Raw genomic sequence first — 12,925 nt, 5'->3', positions numbered from 1 at the left:
GACTAGTTATGCTTGTGGGTTCAGTGCAGTTATTTCATTGAATTTAAATTGGAGAAAAGGTGCAAATGATATACACATTTCAACAGATTAAGGTCTTGAAGCTCCTAATATAAAAATCATGTTAATTTTACTCTGTTAAATATGCCAATGTTCACTTGGATATTTTGGGCACAGTTAGGCAGACCATTTGGACATTTTGGCAAAACGAACTGTTTTTTATATTTCCAATTGGCATGTTCAGTTGAAATCAATTAGATTCAATCATAACTCAGTCGTAACTAATTGGAGTCAATGATTTCCCAACTGGTCTAGTTCATTCCCATTGGCAAGTGCAATTGGACTCAATTGGCTTCTACTCTCAATCATCACAAATTGGAATTAAGGTTTTCCCAACTGGTTCAAATTGGTTCTAGTTGATTCTTATTAGTCAGTTGTTTTTTTAACTGGAGTCACATTTCTTTGGAGGAGAAATGCAAAAGTATATGTATGCAAAGCAGTATTGTTGCTTTTTCATGATCCCAGCTGGTAGTAATTACTCTGGGGTGTTGCACTACTTAGGTTATATTTTACTAGGAGGTAGGGAGTTAGAGAGAGAGTCATTTAATGACTGGAGACGTGGAGAAGTTTGCAAATGGTGATGTGACCCTCACCTAGGGGAAAGGTAGAAAGGGGAAGTAAAAACAGAGTGCAAAGGGGGAATGATGATGTCATTGCACAGTGAATGGCTTACGGTGATCCAGGTTATAGAGTAGTCCAAGCATGAACAGGCTGGCACTCATCCTGTAATGAGTCGACGTATAGCATCTGCAGTCCGTGTCTTGCACATACACTAAACAATAAACTTGTACTGCGTATATCACGCAATCGCAGCTACCTCCCGGCTACCCAGAAAACAAGTTGGCTGTGGACATTGCCTTCCACACATACCGCCTCCAGCGCTATGAACATAAGCAACCAGCTTTTGTGAAGTTCCTGGACGAGTTGCCCGAATGGATACACGCCACTGCCTGGACGTCGAGTACAGACCTTTACGTCTTTTGAAATGAAATCCTTCACTCGCTTGGCCACAGACTGAAGTGACTAGTGGCTGCAGACTTTTATAGTTCTGAGATTTCTTCAATGCAAGAAGGCCGTAAAGAAGCAAGCTTGTTGCTGCTTGTCTGCGGCATTTTTTTGTTGTTTTTTTTTCACATGAAGTGGGCCTCCACTTAAAATGTGAATCGGTTGTGCTCTGCTCTAGCTTAATTTGGAACAAGTACAAATATGACTTCTAGTTTTTACCAGTGCTTTATTTATAAAGTGCAACAACTGAAAGCATGCCTTGCTTGGAGATATTTGCACTCCATCTGTCCCTAGTAAAGTTGAAGTTGGTCAGGTCAGTCAGTAGGCCTCTCCTTGAAAAGTTTGTACAAACCAAGAAAGATCGAATATTTTTCAATTCGTCAGTCACCATAGTGTCTTTAGCTGGCAGACAACTTGTATTGCACTGGTGTGTTGAAATATATGCTAGTAGTTTACACGTCTGTTCAGAAGTTGAGGTCAGACATAGCACATAAAAGGGGCTGTCGCATATCCATCGGTATGTGCACATGTTATCAAGATAACTAGTGCATGCAGCGGTATCTTGCTCTGTGGCATGAATAAAACCAAGACAGTTAGCCATAGAAAGTGCTATTGACAAGAATAGAACATTGTTTGTTACAAGAAGGAAGGGTGTAGAAGTACCAGATGCAACCAACACGTGTTGAAGGAGAGGTCCATTAGAGTTGCTTTATGCCATGAGTTGCTAGTACGTTTCATTAGGGTCTCATTGCACCCTGTGTCTAATAGGTTGTGCCGTCGGTTTGTGCTCTTACCGTGTGGGACCATGCTGCATATTCTTTTGCTAAAAGCACAGTCAGTTCTGTTTAGAGTGAAACTTTAACAATTAACTTTGCTTTTCTTGTTTTCTTGCATAATATGGGGTCACTGCGCAATATTTTTTAGAAGAAATGCCCACTGCATCCTACGTCACTTTTTTTTTTTTTCAACTTGTTTCGCCAAGTGATAGAATATATATATATATATATATACACACACATACACATACTTAAGGTTGAACAAAGGTTGTAGGCCTATGGGTGAGCACCTAAGTGTGTAGTGCTGTTGAAACGAAGGGCATTTATAAGTGTGCACGCGATGCCAAAATATATGCGCACCTCTTGTGTGTGTGTGTGGAGGGAGTCATGTCTTGAAAACCTGTTGTCGGGCCACATGGTTTTTATTTTAGGAAGGATTGCCAAGGAAGTTGTGGGTTTGTGTGTTTGGTGCCGACAATAGTGACTGCAGGCAAACTTATTTCTGACAAGCAGCTAGCAAATAAGTTCTGGTGATAGGCGATCAGCAGAAATAGGAGACAATGTAGCGAGGTTTTCTTGTCGTGAAGTTAGCTCTACTAAACTTCATAACAAGAAATGCACCAATTAGCAGCAGCAGCAGCAAGTTCTACTTGACTTGCTTTGGTGAACTGGGAAAGAATGTCAAATTAGCGCATGCACTGCCACTATGTAATGTAACTACAATATGAGCAGCTTCTTGCCATAGGAAAAAAAAAGATCGCTGTCATAGGCTCAGGTTGCACAGGATGTTGTGAGGTCATTGCTAGGACCTGCATAATAAGCCCACATTTGCATACATGTATCATTTTTATGTATGGCTTGGCACATAATATGCATTGAATGTTGCAACAACTATCTAGAAGCCCCATGTGCAGTGCAGAAATCTGCCATAACCTTGTTGCCATTGTTGCTTGCATTTCTTTCAAGCTGCAAATAATCTTGCATGACCTGCTGTTTAAAGTTCTTGGTGCTTAGTGTTGAGTTTCTGAATCATGTAAGTATACCTGTCAATGAACTTTGCAAATCTCATTTTAGGTCGTTGGCATGTAGCTATATATGTTAGGTTACGATTAGGCTTGTAAGGGATGAAGACAGCATTCTGTGGCTTGTTTGATGGACATTTTTCACAAATTACATTATCAACATGTTTTCTTTTGCAGTAAGCACTTTAAAAGCCAACATTTTTTCAGTTTTTTTCTAGTCTATACCTGAGCAGTGCGTTAGAGCAGGTTACTGATAGCACAGGGTAGGAGCTGTAATCATGTACTCCCTCATATTATCACAGGTTTAGCATTAGCAGCTTGCTCTTAAAGTTGCAAGGATGTGGCCGGCTTGTTAACATTCCTCAAATGGCAAGAAAGGTGCTTCTCGGCTTTTGTTACACAATGCTTTGTTCTGTTTCACATCCGGAGAGATGGCTTAGCCACTGTACACAGTTTTGCTAGTGCCTTGAATGTAGGTCAGCATCAATGCCATGTTCGCCAATATTTTAGCCGCATTCTAGTCCATCATGCCACATGAACATTGATCTGTCTGGCTAAACATATTTTGGGGGAGGGAAAGGGGGTCTATGCAACATATCAGAGTGCGAATATTTGGTTGTGTATTGTTCGCCAACGTGTACAGTTTTCTGCATTATTTGTGGCCTAGTCGCATTGTTGGTTGCAAAAGAAAATAATGGTTCCTTTGTGCAAGGAAGGGTCTTTGTCCATTTTTCATCGTCATGCATTGTTGAGGAAAAAAAAAACCATCACTACAGAGTTGGATGTGCTCTTGTTGTGGACCAAGGTTGTTTAGATGTTTTATATTTACAGTTTACTGTATTTATGAAGTGCTGACAGGTGTGTCACAGACCTGAACTTAACTGCCCAGTGTTGAAGCTTCTGAGAGGCAGAAGCGGGCAAAGCTTGCTGTCGGCACTGCTTCATTAAGGCACACAACTATGGATGCCTTTATTGAATCTTTACTCCCACCTTTAATTATATGTATACTCAGGACAGTTCCATCCAAGTTTTTTCTTCTGTTTTTCGGTTCACCCTCACAATAAAAATTAACTTTTAGGCTCTGTTGTGGCTAGGTTGATGTTTCGATGTCATTCTGGCAGCAAAATACGCCTTTATAGATGAAAAAATTTCAAATTATGTAACATATTTCTCCTCCCATTCGAATCAAATATGCAACTGGAATAGTGGAAAAAAAACTAAGATCACAAGTTAAAAATGAACGACTGACGGCAGTGCATTTCAACCTTGGAGATCTGCAGCAAAACGGGGATCAATATCGTTGCAGCTTGGTTGTGAAAATGGCCCTCGACGGCATCAACTGCATACATGCTGTTGGGCATCTGTCATTCATGAACTCCCTGTTTTTAGTGGAATTAACCTGTTTTTAATCACAATGCACTTCACTTCATGCAGGCCTTTTTTTGTCCTCTGTTCCTTTTAATAAAATAGGTGCGCCAATTTCATGGGAGTGGAAATTTCTCTCCCTTTTAACTCCTTTTATTTGAAGCTGCCAAAGGAGTCCACTTTATTTTCTCACTGGTATGAAATGAATGCTTTTGGATAGTTAAAGCCCTTTAATGAGTATCAGCTCCTTCAATTAAATGAGCGTCTTCGATGCCAGGTGGACTGCCTATGCTGGTTGTCTCAATCTGCAAATAATCTAAGCCTCTCACGCAAACTGACCACTGTAAGTAAGCAACAACTCAATTGCCCCTTAACATATTTGTCACATGCATTACAAGCATCTATAGACATTGAAAAATAATTGAGAAATTTGTGGTCACCATCTTACAGAATTCATTTTCGCCTGCTGCATATGCAATGCGTGCCTAGTCGTTGGCTCATACAGGTGCCTGGTTGTTGCAGTGCTAGCATCAAGCTTGCTTGAGCCACTTTGCCTTCTCTCTTGCGTGATGTATTTGGTTAATTAAAAATGGGAGGTTGTAGCATGAAGTTTGTTCTGCTAAATCTAAACATTGAGTATTTCACTTTTTAAGGGAGCATATATTGCTGGCATATCGATGGACGTTTTTTTTTTCTACCAAATACATCATGACCAAGAAGGTAATCATGGCAGAGCCTGCTGTTCCAACAGAAATTGATAGCGCTTCACTTGCAACAGGTTGTCTAGGATGCAACTACAAAAAAAAAAAAGGAAGTCTGTGATCCACTAAGAGATATATAAAAGAGTTGTGATAGCATGTTTTTTGTATTGCCGTATCTGTGACGTAGTTTTGCAATTGCATTGTACAATGGCATTGTGCCTTGTATGCCTCTGTTACAGTGCAGATTTTGCTTGAGCTAGAAATTACCGCTAGAGTTGAAGTAGTGCTCTCGTTCTAAAGAGTTGTGCTAAGGCCTGTGTAATGCATTTTCGGCCTTGCTTACGTAAGCTGGCTGCACTAGCACATTCTAACTCATTGCCTGCATAAACTAAGTACACACCAAGTTGTAGGCTGAATGGGAGACAACAGCAGGCAAAGGGAAAGGCACAATTGCTTTGAACCTACCTTAGCCTGTTTATGATGTAGTTTGATGTGCAATGTTTGCAATGGTTTGAAATTGTAATTACCAAAGTGCAGAAGCTGCTGAAAAATAAAGGCTTTTTTTTTCAGATGGGACACAAATTGAAAGTGTTGTGAGCATTAAGTGTACCCACTGTTGTGACTTGAATGCTGTGATCTTAGGGTCACTGCTGTGACCCTAAGGCCCAGGTTCACCACCCACTTCCTGGCAATGAATGCTGGTGAGCATTAAAAACCTCTGGGCAGTTGTAAGCCCAAAATCCTCCTTCCTGTTGTCCCTCGCAGTTTACGTGCTGCTTAGGCTGTTAACTCATTATACGTCTTAAGTTGCGTGCATGTCACATAAGCATGTAAATGCAGAAACTGAATGACGTCACTTTCAAGCTATTCTGACTCGCTCGTCTACTAGAAAGAAGGTGAAATGACCCCTAAAGTGGTGTGTAAGTATTAGCCACTCTTTGTGACATTCAAGACAACACTCAAACTGGAAATTGATTCAAGATGCATTATAAGGCAGCTGACTGATGAAAAAGGTCAGTTCATTTTTTCCCGCTAAATTGGTCGCAGAACTGTGCACTTGCAATTATAAAAACACACTGAACGCCAAGCGGGCCTATTAACAAAAGATCAAAATGCCGAATGGTCTATTTTAATTTAGCTTGCAAAAGAATAGTACACAGGTGCACTATTGTCTGCGTGGAAGCACTTGAATATAGTGGGACAGTGGCAGAAAGGTGTTAGGCAGGAAGATACGATCTCCCCAGTACTATTCACAGCTTGCTTGGAGGAAGTATTCAGAGACTTGGAATGGGAGCAGTTAGGGATAAGGGTAGATGGAGAATACCTCAGTAACTGCGATTTGCTGCTGATGACATTGCCTTGCTAAGTAACTCAGGAGATGAACTGCAAAGAATGGTTGGTGAACTAGACAGGAAAAGTAAAAAGGTAGGCTTGAAAATCAATATGCAGAAGACTAAGGTAATGTTCAACAGCCTAGGGAAGGAACAGCACTTTACCTTAGGTAGCGAAGCACTGGAAGTAGTAGGCGAATATGTCTACTTAGGACAGGTAGTAACTGCAGATCCGGACCATGAAAGGGAAATCTAACAAGAATAAGACGGATGGAGTGCATTTGGCAAGCACTCCCAGATTATGACTAGCAGCTTACCGGTATTTCTCAAGAGGAAAGTATCCAACAGTTGCATCTTACCTGTACTCGCCTATGGGGCTGAAACGTGGAAGCTAACAAAGAGGGTCCTACTTAAGTTGAGGACAACACAGAGGGCTATGGAACGAAAAATAATAGGGGTAACATGGGCATGGGCATGGGCAGGACATGTAGTGCGAATAGAGGATAACCGATGGTCGCTTAGGGTAACAAACTGGATTCCAAGGGAAGGAAAGCGTAGCAGGGGGCGGCAGAAAGTTAGGTGGGCGGATGAGGTTAAGAAGTTCGCAGGGGTCAAGGGGATGCAGCTAACACAGAACCGGGTTAAGTGGATAATTATGGGAGAGGCCTTCCCCCTGCAGTGGGTATAGTCAGGCTGATGATGATGGTGATGGCAGAAGAAACAAAGTGGAAGTCTTTGGTTGCCAAGAGGATACACTTAATGGAAAAAAAGTGCATCACAAGTACTACAAACTCTTGACTTGAAGAGGTAAACATTGCAGCATGTCTACCACAGGCTTACTTATGCAGGTATGATCTGGTTATGTCAGTGGATAAGTGCTGGCAGAAACAAGTCTTGAAGCTGTGGCGCTGCCAGGTGCTAACACAGTTGTGCACTGTGTTCGATGTGGTTCGTGCTGTGCATCGTTTTGTCCTGCGTTTCATAAGTAGCACATGTGGCAAGAAGGTTGCAGCTAGGGATGAGGGGGCGTTGGTCTGAGCACAGCCATCACAAAGCAAAGTTGGATGTCCTTTGCCACCTCGAATGCTTCTTGAACAACAATAGCTTTACCTTAAACCCCTAGCTTCATAGCTTCATCTTTCTTTTTTCTAGTAATCCAGTGATAATCTCTTGCTCATTTTTATCGCTGCTTTTTCTGCATTTATAATGCTTCCGACATTGAAGTACAGTATTGAAGACTTCACTATGAATGGAAGATTTAGATTTTTAAACTCGCTTTTTATAATGCACGCCACAATGTTTGCACATTACCACCACTATTACAAAGCAATAACAAGCGTAGCTATCAATTTCTGCATGGTTTCAGACAACAGGTGTTTGCTGAGACATTAGCTTGCAGGTAGCAAGTGTTTTACACATTTTGAGAAAGCCGCCTGGGCAAACCTTAATTAGCTGGCTGCTCCTATCTCGTTAGTATCGCTAGCGCAAAACATGAAGGCGGTGCATCTCCACTAACCGGTAGCCAATTTGAATGCTAGGTCCAGGCAAAATGCCAGTGACGTAGCAGTTTTTCAAGCTGCAAAAAGCCTCATTTTAAGACTGCACTTTATTCTTGTCAACACAGAGGCAGGTCAAGTCCCATGCAAGGTTAACACATTTTTCACTGTACACAGTTTTGCATTTTGCAGAAAGAAAAAAATACAAATTTTTCAGTCACTCCTATGAGGCAAAGGCTCCATGTGATGGATAGAGAAGCACAGCCTGTAGCAGAATCTGTCTTGTGATGTGGAAAAGAAAAGGTGATGGAAGGCTGCTCATTTTGTCCAGCTCACTTTAGGAATGTCGTAATGCTCTGTCAGGGAGTCCAAGTGCCGATTGAAGTCCTGAAATAATGTGAACCAGTCTTATATTCCGCCACTCACACAATTAATTGAGTTTTAAACTGCAACAAGATAGTGAGGGTAACAATGAAACAAAAGGCAGCGCTGTTAAAGGGGTCATGACAGCTAACATTTGAGGGTAAACTGATTATTGCGTTTCACTCCACACACGTTAAATAAATTATGAATCCTCAAAATTTGAACTCATTTGGTACAGTAGATTATTTCAAAATGAATTTTTATTATTAATATCGAAAACAGCTTTCTGGTCTGGCAACCATTAGCCACTGACGTCACGAGATTTCATACTCCTGTCATCTGCTATTCGCGGTGTCAGCTGGATGGATGGATAAGGCTGAACCCTTTGAATCGGGCAGCGGTGTCACAGGCCACCTAGCCGTGAATAGTAGTATAATTTGTACCTATTCTTGCCTTGATTTCAGCCGCCAATCAGCTAACCTTCTTTTGATTATTTCTACCCTTTTCTATTTTCCTCCATTACACTTAAACCCCAATGCCTTGGCTAAATCTGCCTCATTGCTTTGAACTCCGCCCATTACAGAAAATTAAGTGTTCAGCCATTAAAAGCTAGAGACAAGGGCAGTCGTTCAAGCTGTTAACTTATCGGGTGTCAAGTTCTCGCTCGACCTCCGATCGCGATCCGACCAATACAGATCGGGCGGCCCTCCGCAGATCAGTTCAGTCGGTGTCGTGGGGCCGAAAACCGCACACTAAGGTTATAGGGGACCGTTGGTCATGCTGCCGTAGTGCCCGATGTAACGCGAGAGATCAGAGCGTCGATAAGCTATGGAACTTAACCGTGCAGCTCACTGACTGGGACCGTCCCTTATGCTGAAGAAAACATGCCTTACTCTACATCGCTTTCGTGCAGTAACATATCTTCATAGAGCAAATCTGTATAAGGGGCGACCACTGTGTCAACAGTCCACAAAAGAGAGAGAGAAAAACGTATCATTTGATATTGCAGCCTGCATTGCAGACTACACTCCGCCGCGTATCCTCTGTGACACAATGGCGTTCGCTATCGGTGGGAGGAGCTTCTCGATTCCGATTTCTATTTTTGGTAATATGCGCCGTTCACTAGGCACTAAACCTTTGCGTGTAGAATCACAGACCTGTATATTATTCACAGAACTAAACAGCAATACATCGACCAACCTTGTCATCGCCCCTTTAAACTCGTTTGTTAAGACTACACTATATTACATTCTAAACTATTAGAGATGGGCAGACATGGTAGCAGGCCAATGAGCATCAATAGTGTGTGGTGGAGTGTGGCCTAATTACACTTTTCGAAACAGCAGCGCAATGACTGCAGTTTTTCCCGTGTTTGTAATGAAATTTCATTCTTCCTGTGTCTCACGCACACAGAGCCTGCACCAGCAGATGCGCCATGAAAGCACCATCCGGTGTGTGAGGTTAAAAAAAGCGATATAAGTTGCAGATGTAACATTCCCACTTCACGTTATTACTCATTTCAGCCTTGCCTTGTCATTTGTTTGCTCTCCCAGACAGCTTAACTGGTGGAATGACTGCCCTTGTCGGGTAGGTTTCGAGTTTGTGCTCTAGACTAGACACAATCCTTTCTTTCTGCACAACTGCACTTAGGTAGGCTTTAGGAGATAATTACACTCCATTTAAAATGTACTCTATCTTAGAATCTTCCGCTTCGTATACACTGGACAGTTTCCTGTCAATGTCATTTCAGCAAAAAGGTGATCGACGCAACAAAATTTTTAAAGTACTGGGCTATAAAAAGTGTGTTTTTTAATACTCCGCAACTTCCTAATCAATACTTACTTCTTTAACGGACTTTAAGCATTTACAAGGTTAATCATTTAGCAAAATTTTGTGTAACGAAGTTACACATTTTTTTTTCTTAGTGCAATATGATGCCAAGCGCAAGTTCCAGTTCTTTTTGTTTTGTTGCAAGTAACTCTGTTACAGCAACATGTGTTAGGAAGTAAAGAGAATGACAACTTGCCTCTACTCTTTGCTTATGAGTCTTTGAAGCCTTTTCCATGATCCTCTCAATTTGCTGCACATAGAACAAAGGCCACCAGGTAAGCTTAACGAAATGTTTTTTAGTGCAGACAATGAACACTGCTAGATTGTGGGCATATGAAAGCTGGCAGGCTGCCCAGTCCAGCTTATCAAAACAATGCCCTGAACATTCTCAGTGTACATCATTAGTCAATGTAACCAGTGTTTTTGCTACGTGTAACCAGACTGCACAGTTTGCTTCTTATGATGAAACAAATTCGCAGCACACAAGAGACGTAGACACAAGCGTATGGAGCTTCTAACTAAGCTGCGCAACCAAAGTTACCTACAGCATTCCTTTAACTTGCAAAACAGTGTACACCGGCCAAGCTGGCCGCTGTTTCAACGAAACAGCGCTTGAACACTCCAAGTTAGTTAAGGATGGAATAAGTGGGCAACTTGCTGTCCACTGCGAAAATGCAAACCCATGCTTGGAATAACAGTCTCTTGGCCATGCAAAAGATAAACTTGAGCACGAAATAATAGAAGCCTTTCACATTGTAAAGGCTGCTGACAATTGTGTCAGCATGCTATCATTGTTTCTGGTTGGGAATGAAACTGTTTTCTTGGACAACTGTGATTAGACTTCATGCCTTGAGCGTTGTTTGTATTGAAGAGTCAAACCTTTTAAAATAACATTCTGTTGGAAGTGCAGCACCAGTCCTGTCTTGTTTGTTCTTTAAGCTTGTGTCTATGTCGTCTCTCTTTTGTGCTCCGATTTTTTTTCACTATGGATAGCAACCAACTAGCCCAAACCACTGTGTTTTGCTTATCAGCTGTGTATATGATCCTTTAAGGCACCCTATAAGGCAAGAAAGGTGTTGAAAGCTAAAGACGAAGGTCCTCATCTCAGATATCATTCAGCACCGGAGCAATGCCATAGGCGCTTGACTTTACTGCTAAGAACTAAGCCATGCAGCCTGGCTACTTATCCAAGGATGATGCATTCCCTGTTAGCAATGGGCCACCAAAGATCAAATTTCACTAATAAAGATAAAATGATAAGAGAAACTGGATGCTTTGCATTATGAGAAGAGTATACTGCAAAACTTACAGGTCCAGAAATCAGGTTATGACGCATTAAAAAAAAAAAAAAAGCCACGTGAGTGAGCACTAAGCAGCGGGACATCGCACTGATTTATTTGAAGTAGTACACCTACCCTATTGGCCGTGGCAGCTGCGTTTTGATGGACGTGGAACACATAGCGCCTGTGTACTGTGCAATGTCAGATCATGTTAAAGAACCTTCGGTGGTTGAAATTATGTGGAGTCCTCTGGTGTCCCTCATCGACAGAGCCGCTTCGGGACATTAACCACCACAAGCCAAACCAAGCCTACCCAGTCTAGGGTACTAACAGGATATGATAAAGCACTTATCTTGAAAGCTCATTTATTCCCATGGTTGGCAGTAGAAAACCTTTTGTGTGTTGTGTTTGTGTGAGAGTGAGTGAGTGCTTCATTTGAGGTTTAAAATGCAAGAAGTATGCTTATAAATAACGGGAGGCATCAGCCTGACCAGCCCTTAGGCCCTTGCAAAAACACAAGAAAAAAAATAGAGTACTTGCAACAAGCGGCAATACTGTGGCTGACATAAAGAAGGTAACCACATTACCCGTTTTTCCTGCATCTTCAAAAATGCCTTCTCAGCCTTTGTCCTGTGTATCTCTCTGACAACTGGTTCCTTCTGCTGTCGTTCCTCTGATGCCGCCGCGCTCACGTGCTCCAAAGCCTTTTTGGCAAGATCCTTGTCCTTTTTCTTTTTTCTGAGGGCAATGACACAAACGATTAAATTTTACACTTATTGCACTTTCTTTCGCTGAGACACCAAACCAATGGCAAGTTTGCATATGCACATAGATGCTGCATTTATAGTAGTGTTCCGAGTTCCACAGTTGTGTGTAGGTACTAGGAGCTGAAAGTTCTCAGACCACAGGTTCCGCCTCTCGGCGGTATATCCAGGCGCTTAAGATGCCATCAAGGCTATCAACGCTCTCAACGATTAGAATGATACTCCTACCTTTTGCAGATATATTGAACTTTGAGAGTGTTGATTAGCTCAAAAGTAGATATGGGTTGGGAAATTTTGACCAACCCAATTGCCTTACTGAAAAAGAAAAAGATCTGTATGTCAATACAAATTTAAGATTTTCCAGCCCTATCGCGATGCTACAGACGCCCAACTCAGTTCATTTTGAGCAACTGAAGACAACTTCGTTCCTGACAAGAACTAACACAGCAACAAGCAAGGAATTCGTGTGGCCTCCGATTTCCGTGACGTTGTCTGGGCAAGCAGCCTCGCAATACACAGTTGACGACCTGAACACTTCGTCCGTGTTCTTGTGCAGTTTCATTTTTTCTAAAAGAGGCCATAACACAAACCCAAATTGAACACGGACAGGAATCAAAGGCATTAGCAAAGATTTGTATGCGAAAGAAGCGATCTCTGGCTTACTTTTTCATCCCAGAGGAGCTCTTGAGCTTCAGTGGAGCTTTCGTCACTAGATCATAATCGGACATCGCTGGATATCCACACAAACGCAGCGAAACTATAGCGAAACTTTTAGTTGTGACCACAACGTTAACAACAGATCCCTACACAAAAATGCTTCGCTTGGCTTGGCTTATACTCGATTATTTTGGCTCAATCCTGACACAAGGCAGAATAAGTATAAACCATATAAACTAATATCAACAACATTTAAAAGTTATTTATAATAAAATAAT

General features: G+C 41.8%; 2 protein-coding genes across 2 annotated transcripts in view; one reads left to right on the top strand and one right to left on the bottom strand.

Moving 5' to 3' along the window:
* Window positions 1–4,991, top strand: part of LOC146182079 (endoplasmic reticulum metallopeptidase 1-like) — a 32,564-nt gene extending 27,573 nt beyond the window's left edge. The window contains exon 14 of the mRNA XM_084577074.1: window positions 871–4,991. Coding sequence (XP_084433200.1) covers window positions 871–1,041 — 171 coding nt within the window. The 3' untranslated portion in view covers window positions 1,042–4,991. The remainder of the gene's footprint in view (window positions 1–870) is intronic.
* Window positions 4,992–7,848: 2,857 nt separating this feature from the next.
* LOC146182078 (protein FAM32A-like) lies at window positions 7,849–12,816 on the bottom strand. The gene is made up of 4 exons (XM_084577070.1): window positions 12,654–12,816; window positions 11,814–11,964; window positions 10,143–10,196; window positions 7,849–8,140 (listed from the first exon to the last, which is right to left on the bottom strand). The coding sequence occupies exons 1-4, from the start codon at window positions 12,716–12,718 to the stop codon at window positions 8,072–8,074; spliced, it is 339 nt and encodes a 112-aa protein (XP_084433196.1). The 5' UTR covers window positions 12,719–12,816; the 3' UTR covers window positions 7,849–8,071.
* Between the last annotated feature and the right edge of the window lie 109 nt (window positions 12,817–12,925).

This window comes from Amblyomma maculatum, chromosome 8, assembly GCF_055883805.1.
Source record: "Amblyomma maculatum isolate TAMU_Amacu chromosome 8, ASM5588380v1, whole genome shotgun sequence".
NCBI classification, from domain to species: domain Eukaryota; kingdom Metazoa; phylum Arthropoda; class Arachnida; order Ixodida; family Ixodidae; genus Amblyomma; species Amblyomma maculatum.
The sequence above is the reverse complement of the archived record's forward strand: the minus strand, read 5'-3'. Positions and strand labels throughout refer to the sequence as shown.